The sequence below is a fragment of the Aquarana catesbeiana genome, linkage group LG06 (assembly GCF_042186555.1).
Source record: "Aquarana catesbeiana isolate 2022-GZ linkage group LG06, ASM4218655v1, whole genome shotgun sequence".
In the NCBI taxonomy this organism is placed as follows: Eukaryota; Metazoa; Chordata; class Amphibia; order Anura; family Ranidae; genus Aquarana; species Aquarana catesbeiana.
This window is the reverse complement of record NC_133329.1, coordinates 63,265,972-63,282,897: the sequence shown is the minus strand read 5'-3', so window position 1 is coordinate 63,282,897 and position 16,926 is coordinate 63,265,972. Positions and strand designations below refer to the sequence as shown.

The window sequence follows — 16,926 nt, the reverse complement described above, 5'->3', positions numbered from 1 at the left end:
TGTTGCTCTTTTTTTGTTTGTAGCGCAAAAAATAAAAATCACAGAGGTTATCAAATACCACCTAAAAAAAGTTCTATTTGTGGGGGGAAAAAAAAGGACATAAATTTTGTTTAGGTACAACGTCGCACGACCGCGCAATTGTCAGTTAAAGCGACGCAGTGCCGTATCACAAAAATTGGCCTGGTCATGAAGGGGGGTAAATCTTCCCGGAGGTCAAGTGGTTAATGCAGCTTAAAAGGCACCATTAAAAATTTACTAATCCTTAAAATACCATGCTTGAGGGATGCCCTAAGCTTGTAAGTAATGTTGTGACCACTACAATGTACTCCTGCAAATGTGACATAAAAAAACCCTGCTGCAAAAATGACAGTTACTGGCGGGTTTTGTTATGATTGGAAACAAAGCAGGAGGGGGATTCCAGGTAACGTCATTGACTAAATATGGTAAGGCTCCATGCACACTGGACGTTAAAATAATGTTATAAAAACGCCAGGAGCTTTGCAGTGAGTCTTTCAACCATTAACGTTTTTTGCAATAGTGTTTTTTTTTTGTTTTTTTTTGTGAAAACATTTTTTTTTTTTTTCAGTGGATCAAAAACGTTTAACGCTGGTGAACCACGTTTTTTAGCATATATCGACGTTTATCCGCGTTTTTTGGTGGTCATAAAAATGACTCCTGAACGCGATTTTAGGGCGTTCAGAAAGCAGCCCATAAACTCCACTGCTGATAGACGTCCAAAAACTTCCATGTGTGCATAGACACATAGGATAACATAGAGGGGAGTTTATGGGCTGTTAAAAAAAAACGCCCAAACTCCAAAAAACGGCCATTTATGAGCTCCATGCAGTGTGCATGGAGCCTAAAGATTATATTTGGTCAATTATGTCACCCAGTATCCCCATCCAGTTTGTTTTCATCATTGCAGCAGCCAGGAAACTGTCATTTACAGACAGGAGTGCAGCTGGGCAGCAATATTGGTGCTGCTGGTCATGAAGTCAGCGAGTTACACGTTACTGATGGATTTACATTCCTAGATGACGTGACTGACATTAGATTTACAGCACGGGACATTATTTTTAGGACATTATTTTTATATTGTTACATAAAGGATTATATACACTATATTGCCAAAAGTATTGGGACACGCACATGAACTTTAATGGCATCCCAGTCTTAGTCCGTAGGGTTCAATATTGAGTTGGCCCACCCTTTGCAGCTATAACAGCTTCAACTCTTCTGGGAAGGCCGTCCACAAGGTTTAGGAGTGTGTCTATGGGAATGTTTGACCATTCTTCCAGAAGCGCATTTGTGAGGTCAGGCACTGATGTTGGACGAGAAGGTCTGGCTTGCAGTCTCTGTTCTTATCATCCTAAAGGTGTTCGGGTCAAGTTCCCTGAAGTTCCTCCACCCCAAACTTGCTCATCCATGTCTTTATGGACCTTGCTTTGTGCACTGGTCCAAATCATTTGGTGGAGGGGGATTATGGTGTGAGGTTGTTTTTCAGGGGTTGGGCTTGGCCCCTTAGTTCCAGTGAAGGGAACTCTTAAGGCGTCAGCATACCAAGACATTTTGGACAATTTCATGCTCCCAGCTTTGTGGGAACAGTTTGGGGATGTCCCCTTTCTGTTCCAACATGACTGCACACCAGTGCACAAAGCAAGGTCCATAAAGACATGGATGAGTGAGTTTGGGGTGAAGGAACTTGACCGGCCTGCACAGAATCCTGACCTCAACCCGACAGAACACCTTTTGGATGAATTAGAGCGAAGACAGCGAGCCAGGCCTTCTCGTCCAACATCAGTGCCTGACCATACAAATGCACTTCTGGAAGAATGGTCAAACATTTCCATAGACACACTCCTAAACCTTGTGGACAGCCTTTCCAGAAGAGTTGAAGCTGTTATAGCTGCAAAGGGTGGGCCAACTCAATATTGAACCCTACGGACTAAGTTCCACTTTAAAATCCCTTTTTCCTATTATATGGGTGGGAATGTGGAGATTTAAAGTGAAAAGATAGCTGAAGACCCCATTATCACACTGCAGGTCAAGGCGAGAAACGGTCCCTATCCTTGCGCTACCATGATTTATATTGGTCCTGAATACCGGTGAATTTCAATTCTGTATCCATGCACAATGGTTTTATCACACTGGGTTTACACTGCCGTCCACTGATTTCAGATCATTGTTGGACTTTGTAATTGTCTTTGGTACTCGCTCCAGCGATAATTTTTCTTTTTTGAACAACTTCTCAAAACATCCTGTTTGGAGAAAAACGACATTTATAGGATTAGTAAATTAAAAGAGTATGGACTTACATAAAAACAAACAATCATACTCACCTGGGTGGATGCAGCATCAATCCGATGCTTCATCTGTCCAGCGCTGGCTCAGCAGTGAGACCAGAAAAACAAAACACCACTGATCGCTCAGTTCTCCCCTCCGCTCTGAGCAGAGAGCCGTGATTGTCAGTCTCTGGCTCTCTGCTTTGCCCCTCCAGCGCTCACTGGAGCGTTGGGCTGTGAAGGGGGTGGGAGTGGCTGGCTCGGGCTCTTGGAGGATCGCTGCGCTGAGAGGCTGAGCCAAGGGTCGGTCCAGGCTTCTGGGTGGATACCGACTATATGAGTGACGTCAGCTGACAGTGGACTTTAGCCCGCTGTCGGCTGAAAATATAAAAAAAACCTTTGGCCATACTTCTCCTTTAAAGGGAAGCTTCAGTCCCCTTTTTTCATGGGTCCCCCCTTGTGCTGTCTATTAGGGATGAGCCGAACACCCCCCGGTTCGGTTCGCAACAGAACATGCGAACAGGCAAAAAATTTCTTCGAACACGCGAACACCGTTAAAATTTACGTAAATGGGTGACCCCGCTCTCTGACACCACGCAATTTTTTTTTAAATTTTGTCTCAGGGGTCCCCTTAATATTCATAAAAGGGCCTGGTAATTGACTGTGGGGGAATCCCATGCTGTTTCTTTTCAATGACTGTTACGTGTATTGCAGAGACCCGACAAATCATTATAGCCGCGAGTAGTTTGAAATGACTTTTTTTTCCTTTAGAAATGTCATTTTGCTCTCGGACTGTTGTAAACACGGGAAACATGCGCCCCTTTACAGGCATATATAAGACAGTCGGGATCACGCCGCTACACAGGAATGCGCGTGCGATCCCACTCCTTCTGAGGGACATTCCTAAATGTCCATTCAGAAGGTGGAAGAGCCCAGCCGGCCGTATATGTGCAGTGGCCGGGTGGGAGGTGGTTAAACAAGGAATTGCTAAAGTATATAGTAGATTATATATTACAGTGGAACCTTACGAGCATAGTCCTTTCCAGGAGAATGCTCGTAATCCAAAGTACTCGCATATCAAAGCGAGTTTTCCCATATAAGTCAATGGAAACAAAAATAATTTGTTCCGCATTGAGTTCAATGGGATGCAATACCGCATGCGGCCAGAGGCGGGGGGTGCCGGAGAGCCTCAGAAACGGACCAAAAGGCCCGAGCACACTTCAGCTGACCTCGGCAAACCTTGGAAAGACTCCTTTCAAGAGCCTTTCCGAGGTTTGCCGAGGTCAGCTGAACTGTCCTCGGGCCTTTCCGAACGCCGATGATCAGCGCTGTTCGGCTCCGGCGCCCCCCCCCCCCCCCACCTCAGGCCAAAAGCGGTACTGCACACCGCTTTTGGCCTGAATCCTGCTCGTTTTGCGAGACAACATTCGCAAACCGAGTTAAGATTTTTAGACATACAGTGCTCGTTTCGCGAAACGCTCTTTAACCGCGTTACCGAGGTTCCACTGTATATAGTACAGTAATTCATAGATTATATAGTAGTGTTATATATTTATACCAGGCGGGGAGTGTGCTGTCTATTACAGAATAGGATTGTAATTTTGAGGACACCTGGTGGTTGCCTGTTGTAATTGCAGTCCAGTTCCTCACAGGAAAGACTTACCTTTGTTAATAAAGTTTCTTATTGAACAACATAAAGTTTTTACCTCAGCTACAGAAGCCATTTTAGTTGTTATGCAGATAACTGAAGATCTTCAAATTTGCCTCTAGATACACAAATGCCTGAAAGTCTATTTATTATTTCCCACTTTGACTTATATAAATATACTTATTTAAATATAAGCTTTCTGTATAGTAATATTTAATGTTGTACTTATTGTAAAGTGTCAGGTATAACTCCCAGATGTCATTCCCATCTATATCCAATTAAAGAGTGGGAGGGGGGAGCATACAGGGCACGAGGGTATTAGGTTTAGGCTTTAAAGTGTATGTAAACTTCACCAATAAACTTCTTTTACTTACTCCTATTCGTTCGGTAAATATACAATTGAATGCATTTTGTTAAATCTGTTTGATAAGTTCAATAAAATACACGTTGATTATGCCAAAAATCAGTTGAGCTTGTAACTTCCTGTGCAAATCTAAAGCAGTGTGATCAGCCCCGTCCAGTTCCCAGTTTAATAGATATTAAAGTAAAATGAAAGGTAACATTTGGATAGAGTGGAGAGGGATTAGAACACCTGTCAGGCTTTTATTTGCTGTCTGTGTCCCCGTTATGGAGATTCCCCCCTCTCTACTTGTTCTATTTACCTTTATTACTGAAAGGGAAAGAAAATCCCAAGTTTTGGGTAGTCACCAGAGCAGGAATAGAAGGGAAATTGTCCAATGGGGACAGTCATTCTAGGGATTCCCTCACTTTGGTGGGATTTCTTCTCACCTCTTGTTTTGGCTCTGGGACAGGAAGTGAAGGGAAATCTCCCCAGTGAGGATGGCAAAAAACAGACAGGGGCTATAACCATCCCTTAGGCCCCTTTCACACTGGGGCGGTGGGGGCGTCGGCGGTACAACAGCGCTATTTTTAGCGCTGCTGTACCGTCGTTCTTGCAGCTGTATTCGGCCGCTAGCGGTGCGGTTTTACCCCCCTGCTGGCGGCCGAAAAAGGGTTAAAATCCCTCGTACAGCGCGGCTAGAGCCGCGGTATTGCCGCGGTATAGCCGCACTGTCCCATTGATTTCGATGGGCAGGAGCGGGGAAGGAGCGGTGAATACCCCGCTCCTTCCCCGCTCCAAAGAAGCGGTTTGCAGGACTTTTTTCACCGTCCTGTTAGCGCACCGCTTCAGTGTGAAAGCCCTCGGGCTTTCACACTGAACAAACAGCGGAGGCTGTTTAGGGGCGGTTTGCAGGCGGTATTTTTAGCGCAATAACGCCTGCAAACCGCCCCAGTGTGAAAGGGGTCTTACATTGTCCAAAAAAGGAAAAATAAAAAAGTTTTGCTTTTAGTTCTATTTTAACATGAAAAATTGTCTTTCCATTTCAACCTGCAGCACTTAAATTTTCTGTAAAATTCAATGCAATGTGGCAACCCGGAGGCATTTGGTACCCCATTGATAGACACGAAGTAAAGGGAAATTTCCCCAATGGGACACAGATGGAATAAAAAAAATCTGACAGGGGTTATAACACTCCTTTACTCTATCCAATATGCACTAGTTCTACTTTAACTACTTCAGCCCCGGAAGATTTTACCCCCTTAATGGCCAGAGCATGTTTTGCGATACGGCACTGCGTCTCTTTAACTGACAATTATGCGGTCGTGCGACTCTGTACCCAAACAAAATTGACGTCCTTTTTTCCCACAAATAGAGCTTTATTTTGGTGGTATTTGATCATCTCTGCGGTTTTTATTCTTTGTGCTGTAAACAAAAAAAGAGCGACAATTTTGAAAAAATCAGTTTAGGCCGATATATATTCTTCTACATATTTTCTACATATTTTTGGTAAAAAAAAAAAAATCGCAATAGGCATATATTGATTGATTTGCGCAAAAGATATTGTGTCTACAAACTACAGGATCGATTTAGGGACTTTTTTTTAATTGTTTTTACTGGTTTATCTGTGATTTTTAGCGACTGCGACATTGCGGCGGACAAATCTGACCCCAAATGACACTTTTTGGGGACCTGTGACATTATTACATTGATCAGTGCTAAAAAAAATGCACTGATCAATGTGAAAATGACACTGGTAGGAAAGGGGTTAACACTAGGGGGCGATCAAGGGGTTAAGTGTGTTCCCTCAGCGTGCTCTAACTGCAGGGGGGATGGCTTACTGAAACATGACATCGATCACTGTTCCCGATCACTGGAAGCAGTAGATTCCTGTCATGTCACTAGGCAGAACAGGGAAATGCCTTGTTTACATAGGCAGTTCCCCGTTCTGCCTCTCCTCGGCACGATCGCGGGCCGCCGGTGGACATCGGGCCTGCAGGACCCTCGGGCACGCTCCTGCGGCACGCAAGCGACCCTGCTTTTGCGGACATCGTACAGGTACGTCGGTTTGAGCAGGAGTGCCATTCTGCCGACGTATGTCGACATGAGCAGGCCGGCAAGTGGTTAAAGAGGTTCTAAAAGGCATATATTTATTAAAATATCACACATGTTATATTCACCTGCTCTGTGCAATGGTATTGTAAAGAGTGACCCCGAATCTTCTCTTCTGGGATCCCCTGCTAACAAACTTGGCTTCTCCTCTTCTCAGTGCCAACCATAGCAAGCGCTTGCTATTGGGGCACACATGTGGGCTCGCACCCGAGCTGCACTGTGTATGTCTATAGACACACATAGTGTGGCTCAGCCCCGCCTCCTGCTTTCTGCTCACATGATTTGACTAACGGCAACAGGAACCAATTTGCACTTGCTGCTGTCAGCCAGTCTGTGAGAGAAGGAAGAGGGGAGAGAAGACTTTCAGACAGGCACAGCCCTGGATTGATTCAGGACTCAGGTAAAAATTTAGGGAAGGGGGGGGGGTGCACAGTGGCAAAACATTTTTTTTACCTTAATGCAGGTAATACAAAAAGGTAAAAAATGTTTTAGCTTTAGAGCCCTTTCACACTGGGGCGGTGCGGGCGACGGCGGTAAAACTGCGCTACCGTCGTACCCCCGCTAGCGGCCGAGAAAGGGTTAAAACCACCGCAAAGCGCTGCTGCAGCAGCGCTATTCCGGCAGTATAGCCGCGCTGCCCCATTGATTTCAATGGGCAGGAGTGGTGTATACACACCGCTCCTTCACCGCTCCAAAGATGCTGCTAGCAGGACTTTTTTTAGCGTCCTGCCAGCGCACCACTCCAGTGTGAAAGCCCTCGGGGCTTTCACATTGGAGTGTGAGGAATGGCTCTTTCAGGGTGCTTTGCAGGCACTATTTTTAGCGCTGTAGCGCCTGCAAAGCGCCCCAGTGTGAAAAGGGTCTTAGAAGCACTTTAACCGCTTGTCGACCAGGCGCCGTCATTATACTGCGGCAGGTCAGCACGATCCTGCGAACCGTCGTAGCTATACATCGGCTCGTGGGAACGGGATAGCAGGCACACGCGTGCCGCTGGAGGCGCGCGCACGCGCCCACTGCACTGCGGGGGTGCCGATACTCGTGGCCAACGGTCGCAATGACTGCCAGCCACGAGCGATCACAGGCACGAGAGGCGGAACAAGGACGCGTGTGTGTAAACACATAAATCCCTGTTCTGTTCTGTGAGGAGTGACAGATTGTGTGTTCCTAATAGCTAGGAACCATGATCTGTCATCTCCTCTAGGTCAGTCCCCTCCCCCTACAGTTAGAAACACACAGGGAACACAGTTAACCCCTTGATCGCCCCCTAGTGACACAGTTAACCCCTTCACTGACAGTGACATTTTTACAGTAACCAGTGCATTTTTATAGCACTGATCGCTGTATAATTGCCAATGGTCCCAAAAATGTCTCAAAAGTGTCCGATGTGTCCGCCATAATGTCGCAGTCCCAATAAAAATCGCAGATCGCCGCCATTACTAGTAAAAAAAATAATAATAAAAATGCTATAAATCAATCCCCTATTTTGTAGACGCTATAACTTTTGCGCAAACCATCAATATACCAATCAATATACACTTATTGCGATTTTTTTTACCAAAAATATGTAGAAGAATACGTATGGGCCTAAACTGAGGAAAAATTTGGTTTTTTAAAAAAAAATGGGGATATTTATTTAGAAAAAAGTACAAAATATTGTGTTTTTTTTCAAAATTGTCACTCTTTTTTTGTTTATAGCGCACAAAATAAAAACCGCAGAGATGATCAAAAACCACCAAAAGAAAGCTCTATTTGTGGGGAAAAAAAGGACGTCAAATTTTGTTTGGGTGCAATGTCGCATGACCGCGCAATTGTCAGTTAAAGCGACGCAGTGCCGAATCGCAAAAAATGGCCTGGTCATTCAGCAGCCAAATCTTCCGGGGCTGAAGTGGTTAATAATAGAATGAATACACAGTGCGTGCAACTTGATATAATGTTAGCATTGATACAATGTTAGCTAATTTTTTATGTGGACTGTGGAGTTTTTCTTCTTCTTTTCTGTATCACTAATGGTCTAGGAAAACTAAAATGGTTTGGGGTAAATCTTATATGTCTTTTTAACCACTTGCTTACTGGGCACTCATATCCCCCTCCTGTCCAGGCCAATTTTTAGCTTTCAGCGCTGTCGCAATTTGAATGACAATTGCACGGTCATTTTACACTGTACCCATAGGAAATTTTTATCATTTTTTCACACCAATAGAGCTATCATTTGGTGGTATTTACTACTGGGGTTTTTATTTTTTGCTAAACAAAAAAAGACCGAACATTTTGAAAAAAAAAAAAATCAAAAAAGAGTTTTCATAGTTTGTTATACAATTTTGCAAACAGGTTATTTTTCTCCTTCATTGATGTGCACTGATGAGGCTACTCTGATAGGTGGTACTGATGGGCACTGATGAAGTGACACCGGTGGGCACTGATAAGGTGGCACTGATGAGGCTGCACTGATAGGTGGCACTGATGACGAGGCACTGATGGGCACTGATTGGCAGCACTGGTGGGCACTGATGAGGCCACAGTGGCTCTCCGTGTGCGGCACCGATTTCCCTTTTACACAAGCCGGTAATTGTCTTTTTTTTCCCCTCCTCATGTTGACAGCGGGAGGAGAAAAATAAAGCCTTTTACCGGCTTCTGTTTACATCACGTGATTAGCTGTCATTGGCTGGCAGATGATCATGTGGTAAGGGGTCAAGGAGGTTAATGTGTTATTTTTGTCAAAATGCCTGAAATAATCTTTTTTATCAGAGCAGCACAAACAGAAGAGGAGGAGTCACTGCTCTTTTGTGTATAAATCACAGCTTGAGCTTTAGAGCTCCATAAGACCCCTTTCACACCAAGGGCGTTTTGCAGGCGCTATAGCGTTAAAAATAGCCCCTGCAATCCGCCCTCAAACAGCTGCAGCATTGTCTCCAGTGTAAAAGCCCGAGGGCTTTCACACCGGAGCGCTGTGCTGGCAGGACGTCAGGAAAAGTCCTGTCAGCAGCTTCTTTGGAGCGGTGAAGGAGCGGTGTGTTTACCGCTGCTCCCCATTGAAATCAATGGGGCAGCGCTGGGATACCGCAGGCAAAATGCCGCTATTGCCGGGCATTGCGGGCGGTTTCAACCCATTCTCGGCCGCTAGCGGGGGGTAAAAGCGCCCCGCTAGCGGCCGAAACGTGCAACAAATCCGACGGTAAAACACCGTTATTAATAGCGGCGTTTTACCGCCGACGCTATAGGCGGCTCGGTGTGAAAGGGGTCTAAACTACAGGCTTTTCTCAGCAAAGCAGATAATGAAAATCTGCATAATTAGTGTAAAGAAATTGAGAGCTCCACCTACACCCTGAAATTTAGAATGCCAGTGACATTGTATTTACCTAAATAAAAAAAAATAAAAAGCTATTCTTTTATGTAGACCATATAAGTAAAGAGAATATACTAAATACATAACAATTACACTAGCCTTTTAACCTCATCCCACTGAGTGTACAAGGGTCTTTATCCATGAGGTCACATACAATGAGGACGGAAAGTATTCAGACCCCCTTAAATTTTTCACTCTTTGTTATATTGCAGCCATTTGCTAAAATCATTTAAGTTCATTGTTTTTCCTCATTAATGTACACACAGCACCCCATATTGACAGAAAAACACAGAATTGTTGACATTTTTGCAGATTTATTAAAAAAGAAAAACTGAAATATCACATGGTCCTAAGGGTCCTTTCACACTGGGGCAGGGGCGTTGTCGGCGGTAAAGCGCTGCTATTGTAAGCAGCGCTTTACCGTCGGTATGCGGCCGCTAGCAGGAGCGGTTTTACCCCCCTGCTAGCGGCCAAGAAAGGGTTAAAACCACCGCAAAGCGCCTCTGCAGAGGCGCTTTGCCGGTGATATAGCCGCACCGTCCCATTGATTTCAATGGGCAGGAGCAGTGAAGGAGCGGTATACACTCCGCTCCTTCACCGCTCCTAAGATGCTGCTGGCAGGACTTTTTTTCCCGTCCTGCCAGCGCATCACACTTAATTAAAGCAGCGGCACTTTCGGGTCGGTTTGCAGGCGCTATTATTAGCGCAATAGCGCCTGCAAACCGCCCCAGTGTGAAAGGACCCTAAGTATTCATACCCTTTGCTCAGTATTTAGTAGAAGCACCCTTTTGATCTAATACAGCCATGAGTCTTTTTGGGAAAGATGCAACAAGTTTTTCACACCTGGATTTGGGGATCCTCTGCCATTCCTCCTTGCAGATCCTCTCCAGTTCTGTCAGGTTGGATGGTAAACGTTGGTGGACAGCCATTTTTAGGTCTCTCCAGAGATGCTCAATTGGGTTTAAGTCAGGGCTCTGGCTGGGCCATTCAAGAACAGTCACGGAGTTGTTGTGAAGCCACTCCTTCGTTATTTTAGCTGTGTGCTTAGGGTCATAAACCTTCGGCCCAGTCTGAGGTCCTGAGCACTCTGGAGAAGGTTTTCATCCAGGATATCCCTGTACTTGGCCGCATTCATCTTTCCCTCGATTGCAACCAGTCATCCTGTCTCTGCAGCTGAAAAACACCCCCACAGCATGATGCTGCCACCACCATGCTTCACTGTTGGGACTGTATTGGACAGGTGATAAGCAGTGCCTGGTTTTCTCCACACATACTGCTTAGAATTAAGGCCAAAAAGTTCTATCTTTGTCTCATCAGACCAAAGAAACTTATTTCTCATCATCTTGGAGTCCTTCAGGTGTTTTTTAGCAAACTCCATGCGGGCTTTCATGTGTCTTGCACTGAGGAGAGGCTTCCGTCGGGCCACTCTGCCATAAAGCCCTGACTGGTGGAGGGCTGCAGTGATGGTTGACTTTCTACAACTTTCTCCCATCTCCAGACTGCATCTCTGGAGCTCAGCCACAGTGATCTTTGGGTTCTTCTTTACTTCTCTCACCAAGGCTCTTCTCCCCCGATAGCTCAGTTTGGCCGGACAGCCAGCTCTAGGAAGGGTTCTGGTCATCCCAAACGTCTTCCATTTAAGGATTATGGAGGCCACTGTGCTCTTAGGAACCTTAAGTGCACCAGAATTTTTTTTGTAACCTTGGCCAGATCTGTGCCTTGCCACAATTCTGTCTCTGAGCTCTTCAGGCAGTTCCTTTGACCTCATGATTCTCATTTGCTCTGACATGCACTGTGAGCTGTAAGGTCTTATATAGACAGGTGTGTGGCTTTCCTAATCAAGTCCAATCAGTATAATCAAACACAGCTGGACTCAAATGAAGGTGTAGAACCATCTCAAGGATGAACAGAAGAAATGGACAGCACCTGAGTTAAATATATGAGTGTTACAGCAAAGGGTCTGAATACTTAGGACCATGTGATATTTCAGTTTTCTTTTTTAATAAATCTGCAAAAATGTCAACAATTTTGTGTTTTTCTGCCAATATGGGGTGCTGTGTGTACATTAATGAGGAAAAAAATGAACTTAAATGATTTTAGCAAATGACTGCAATATAACAAAGAGTGAAAAATTTAAGGGGGTCTGAATACTTTCCGTCCCCACTCTATATATATATATATATATATATATATATATATATATATATATGTATGTATATAATATTGTTATATATAAGTGTGGATCATCCCTTACATCAGGGTCCCCAGAGAGCCCCCCCACTTACATCAGAGTCCCCAGAGCCCCCTTATTACATCGGGGTCCCCAGAGCCCCCCTTATTACATCGGGGTCCCCAGTGAACCCCAGGGCTCAGAAGTGCACTACATAAAGAATGCAGGGCTCAGCTGTGCCCATCTATGCAGCCTCACCAGTGCCCAGCAATTCAGCCTCACCAGTGCCCAGCAATGCAGCCTCACCAGTGCCCAGCAATGCAGCCTCACCAGTGCCCAAGAATGCAGCCTTACCTGTGCCCAGGAATGCAGCCTCACCAGTGCCCAGGAATGCAGCCTCGCCTGTACCTAGGAATGCAGCCTCACCAGTGCCAAGGAATTCAGCTTCACCTGTGCCCAGGAATTCAGCTTCACCTGTGCCCAGGAATTCAGCTTCACCTGTGCCCAGTAATGCAGCCTCACCTGTGCCCACATCTCAGCCTCACCTGTGCCCAGTAATGCAGCCTTACCAGTGCCCAGAAATGCAGCCTTACCTGTGCCCAGCAACCGCCCTGGTCACCCTAGAGACTTGGGGCTATGGGCCCCAGATTCTGGGCTATAGCCCCAGAAGCCACCCACTAGCGACTTCACTGGGTAGAATAAAAAAGCAAAATGCGCACTATTGTTTCTGAGTCATACTGTGAGTACAAACAACAAATCACATATTTGATAGCTCTGTGATCACCAGCAGCAGGAGAATTTTTTATTGGGTTGTTCTTTGGTGGAAGGTCATGGTATTGGCAAGAAGTAATACAGCTAAATTAAAAAAAAATTTTTTTTTTTTACTATTTTGGGACAGTTTTTTTTTTTTCCATTTACCACCAAATAAACGCCTAATTTTTCCTGAAATAACAAGGTATAATTCACCTGGATACACTAATTAATTGTGATGATATGTAAAATTTTACTAACACATGTCAAAGTTGCTGCGTTCAGACATAAGGATTTGTTTTACCTTTGTTATAAAGGGGTTAAGTGTTTTTGCATATAATGAATCCCTATAAGAATATCTATTCCAATATTGACACATTGTCATGTTTGTCATTAACATCTCTGGTGGTAATCCCGAGTGTTACTCGTGGCAAATTTTCATTACCAAAAGCATTAACCCCGAGCCACACTTTGGATTGTTACTTACCTTGTCCCCAGGATCCTGCAATGTCCTCCCGCTGTGTCCGCCGGCTGTGTCCTCCGCCCGATGTACTGTGTGCCGGGCTCCGTTCCCAGCGATAGTAAATTAGAATCACTTGCAGGATTGAGAAAAAGTAATTAGTGGGGAAATTGGTCATCAGACACTGAAAGTAACGACAGCGACAATTCTGCAACTGAGCAAATTTCAGTGTTTTTGATTTGATTACTTTATTGAATACATTTTATTATTATATTATTATTTGTTATAATTATTTATAGTTATTTATTATATTAGAATTTATGATTTAGTGTTTCAAACTTTATCATACCTGAGATGTCTACTAGACTATTGTTTGGACAGATTTAAGTTATTCCTAAGAATTAGAGGCCTACAATATAAAACTCCAAATTTCCATGCGAAACAATGTACCGCTTTGAGACACAAAAATCTGACATAATCATAAAGCCAGGGAGGTTAAACAACAAGATAAGAAATGTCACACTATTACCTTTGTTGTAAAAGATGATCTCTTCTGGAGACTTCAGAGCGCTATGTTCTACGGTAGCTTTAAAATATCTGTCCTTTATCTCGAGCAACACATATGATACGTCACATTTACTGATTATTTTGAAGCTGCCATCGCTGTTCTCAGTTCTAGTGGTCGTGATATTTTTGTCTTTAATCATTTTGTATGGCCCATGTTCATTGTTAGCTTCCTCCCAGGTCAACACAAGATCCTCCGTGTAAAGTCTGTCCACTTCCAGTACAATAATGTTATCATCCTGTACATTACTCTGTATAACCGGGATTCCTAAAAGGTTTAATTTTGAGATCAATGATCATATAATTTATCTTACTAATGCACATTGATATTCTCACTAATTATATATAAAAATACAATTTTAGGCATTAAAGTGGTTGTTTAGCCACTGTACAACAAACAGTCCATCCCCTCTGTTAGCTATCATTTTCTATCCCAGTGTCTGTGCTGCAAAAATAAAAAGAAGCAGATTATACCTTCTATCAGAACGTCTCCCGGCGCTTATGTGACTCCTTGGCTCTCTCCTCTGCCCGGTTGACAGCTATAGTGGGCGGGGCCGAGCACTGCTTCTGATGTCAGCCGGGGAGGAGAGAGAAGAGAGCCCAGGAGTCAAGTGAGCCTTGGTAGATGCTCTGATAGAAGGTATAATCTGCTTTTTTTTGCAGCACAGACACTGAGATAGATAATGATAGCTAACAGAGGGGATATGATGTTTGTAGTAAAGTTATGATAGCAGCAGGAAGGGGTGGGGAGGGGAGCATAGTGGCACAGACTAGCTGACAGACAGGAAGGGAAGGGGAGAGAGGACAGAGAAGTGCTATGGATGACGGAGGCACGTAAACTGACCACTGTGTCAGGGCTCAGCAGCCATAATAAACCGTGATCAGTTTACAGGGGAGGGCATAGCAAGGCAGGATCAGCCAGGTTTTTTAGGTGATAGAAGGGGCCAAATTATACAGCAAAAGCACTGTGCTGTTATGCATGCTATAAGGGAACAGGATCTGTTTTTGTTTGGGGGGGTTACAAACACTTTAAGGAATCTATCACATGAGGGCCAAAAACATTTTTTAGACATTCAGGCATTTTTTAAATGATCTGAATGCAGCATGTTGCTATCAATGGGCCTGTACACACAGGCACATAAATATCAGTAAACGTGTGCTATGTTAAGATCAGTAAAATGTTTTTTTTTTTTTTAAATGTAGTATTTTGTGCACTTAACCACTTCAGCCTGCGGAAGAATTAACCCCCTTCCTGACCAGGCCATTTTTTGCAATACGGCACTGCGTCGCTTTAACTGACAATTGTGCAGTCGTGCGACGTTGTACCCAAACAAAATTTATGACCTTTTTTTCCCCACAAATAGAGCTTTCTTTTGGTGGTATTTTATCACCTCTGCGGTTTTTATTTGTTTGCGCTATGAACAAAAAAAGCGACAATTTAAAAAAAAAACACAATATTCTGTACTTTTTGCTATAATAAACATCCAAAAAAAAACAAAATGAATTTCTTCATCAGTTTAGGCTGATATATATTCTTCTACATATTTTTGGTATAAAAAAAATAGTAATAAGCGTATATTGATTGGTTTGCACAAAAGTTATAGTGTCTACAAAATAGGGATAGATTTATGGTATTTTTGTTATTATTTTTTTTTTTTTAACTAGTAATGGCGGTGATCTGTGATTTTTATTGGGACTGCAACATTGCGATGGACACATCGGACACTTGTGACACTTTTTGGGACCAGTGAAATTTATACAGCGATCAGAGCAAAAAATAGCCACTGATTACTGTATAAATGTCACTGACAGGGAAGGGGTTAACACTAGGGGGGCGATCAAGTGGTTAAATGTGTTCCCTAGATGTGTTCTAATGCCCCGTACACACGAGCGGAATTTCCGTCAAAAAAAGTGTGATGGGAGCCTTTGGTCGGATATTCCGACCCAGTGTATGCTCTATCCAACTATTTCTGTCTGAATTCCAGCCAGCAAAGGATTGAGAGCAGGTTCTCTATTTTTCGGTCGGAAAAAGTTCCTATCCGAAAATGCGTTCGTCTGTATGCAATTCGGACGCGCAAAAAATCATGCATGCTCGGAAATAATTAGACGCATGCTTGGAAGCATTGAACTTTATTTTCTCGGCTCGTCGTAGTGTTGTACGTCACCACGTTCTTGATGGTCGAAAGTTCAGAGAACTTGTGTGACCGTGTGTATGCAAGGCAAGCTTGAGCGAAATTCCGTCGGAAAAACCATCCATGTTTTTTCTGACGGAAATTCTGATCGTGTGTACAGGGCATAACTGTTGAGGGGAATGTGGCTGACTAGAGGAGAGAGATCTTTGTTCCTACTTACACACTAAGGGGACCCCCCAAGCATGATATTTAAGCGAATTTCTCATTTTTATTGTTGCACTTTAAGCATCATTAAAATCACTGCTACTGAAAAAACGATTGTTTAAAAAAAAAAAAGGTTTTATTGATACATGTCCACCAGAGCAGTAACCAGATATCCATACCCTTTTTATGCCCAATTACTTGCATATAAGCCTTCAAAATGGGCACTTTTGATTTTTTTGCTGTTCAGCTCCCATAGACTTCAATCGGGTTCGCTGTTAGGGTTAGAACATTTCCCCTGTTTGGGAGTTCTACTGCGAACCGAAAAGGGGGGTGTTCTACCCATCCCTGTTAAGGAGCATGTGATAATTACCACCAGGGTTTAGCTGGCGGTATCACATGCGGTATTCGTCAAAAAAACTGCCTGGGGTCGCTGTTTTTTGACAAATAGCTGGTTGCTAAGCAGCAGACCGGGAAGCTGGCCGCTACATCCTTAACAAACAATGACTCATCAGCTGTCAGCGGGGTTACCCGCTGACAGCTGATTGTAAATACTAAGCTAAAAAAAGTATGAAAGAGAAACAGCGTGGCATCCCCCCAGTCCATACCAGGCCACGTCAATATTTAAGAATAAAATGTTTTGGGACCTCCCCCAAAATCCATACCAGACCCTTACCTGGGCATGCAGCCCGGCAGTTCAGGAAAGGGGGGGACGAGTGAGCGCCCCCCCTCCCTCCTGAACCATACCAGGCCACATGCCCTCAACATGGGGGGGTGGGTGCTTTGCGGCAGGGGGGCTCTGCCCCTCTCACTCCAAAGCACCATGTCCCCATGTTGATGGGGACAAGGGCCTCATCCCCACAACCATGGCCAGTGGTTGTGGGGGTATGTGGGTGGGGTGCTAAATGGAACCTGGAAGCCCCC

The 16,926-nt window shown here is 44.2% G+C and overlaps 1 protein-coding gene across 1 annotated transcript in view; it reads right to left on the bottom strand.

Annotated features, from left to right (window-relative positions):
• Positions 1-1,901: 1,901 nt before the first annotated feature.
• The window catches only part of LOC141147616 (uncharacterized), a 46,571-nt gene continuing 31,546 nt past the window's right edge, over positions 1,902-16,926 (bottom strand). Inside the window, exons 3-4 of the mRNA XM_073634848.1 lie at positions 13,635-13,937; positions 1,902-2,258 (exon numbers count right to left, since the gene is read on the bottom strand). Of these exons, the coding sequence (XP_073490949.1) occupies positions 2,143-2,258; positions 13,635-13,937 (419 nt within the window). The 3' untranslated portion in view covers positions 1,902-2,142. The remainder of the gene's footprint in view (positions 2,259-13,634; positions 13,938-16,926) is intronic.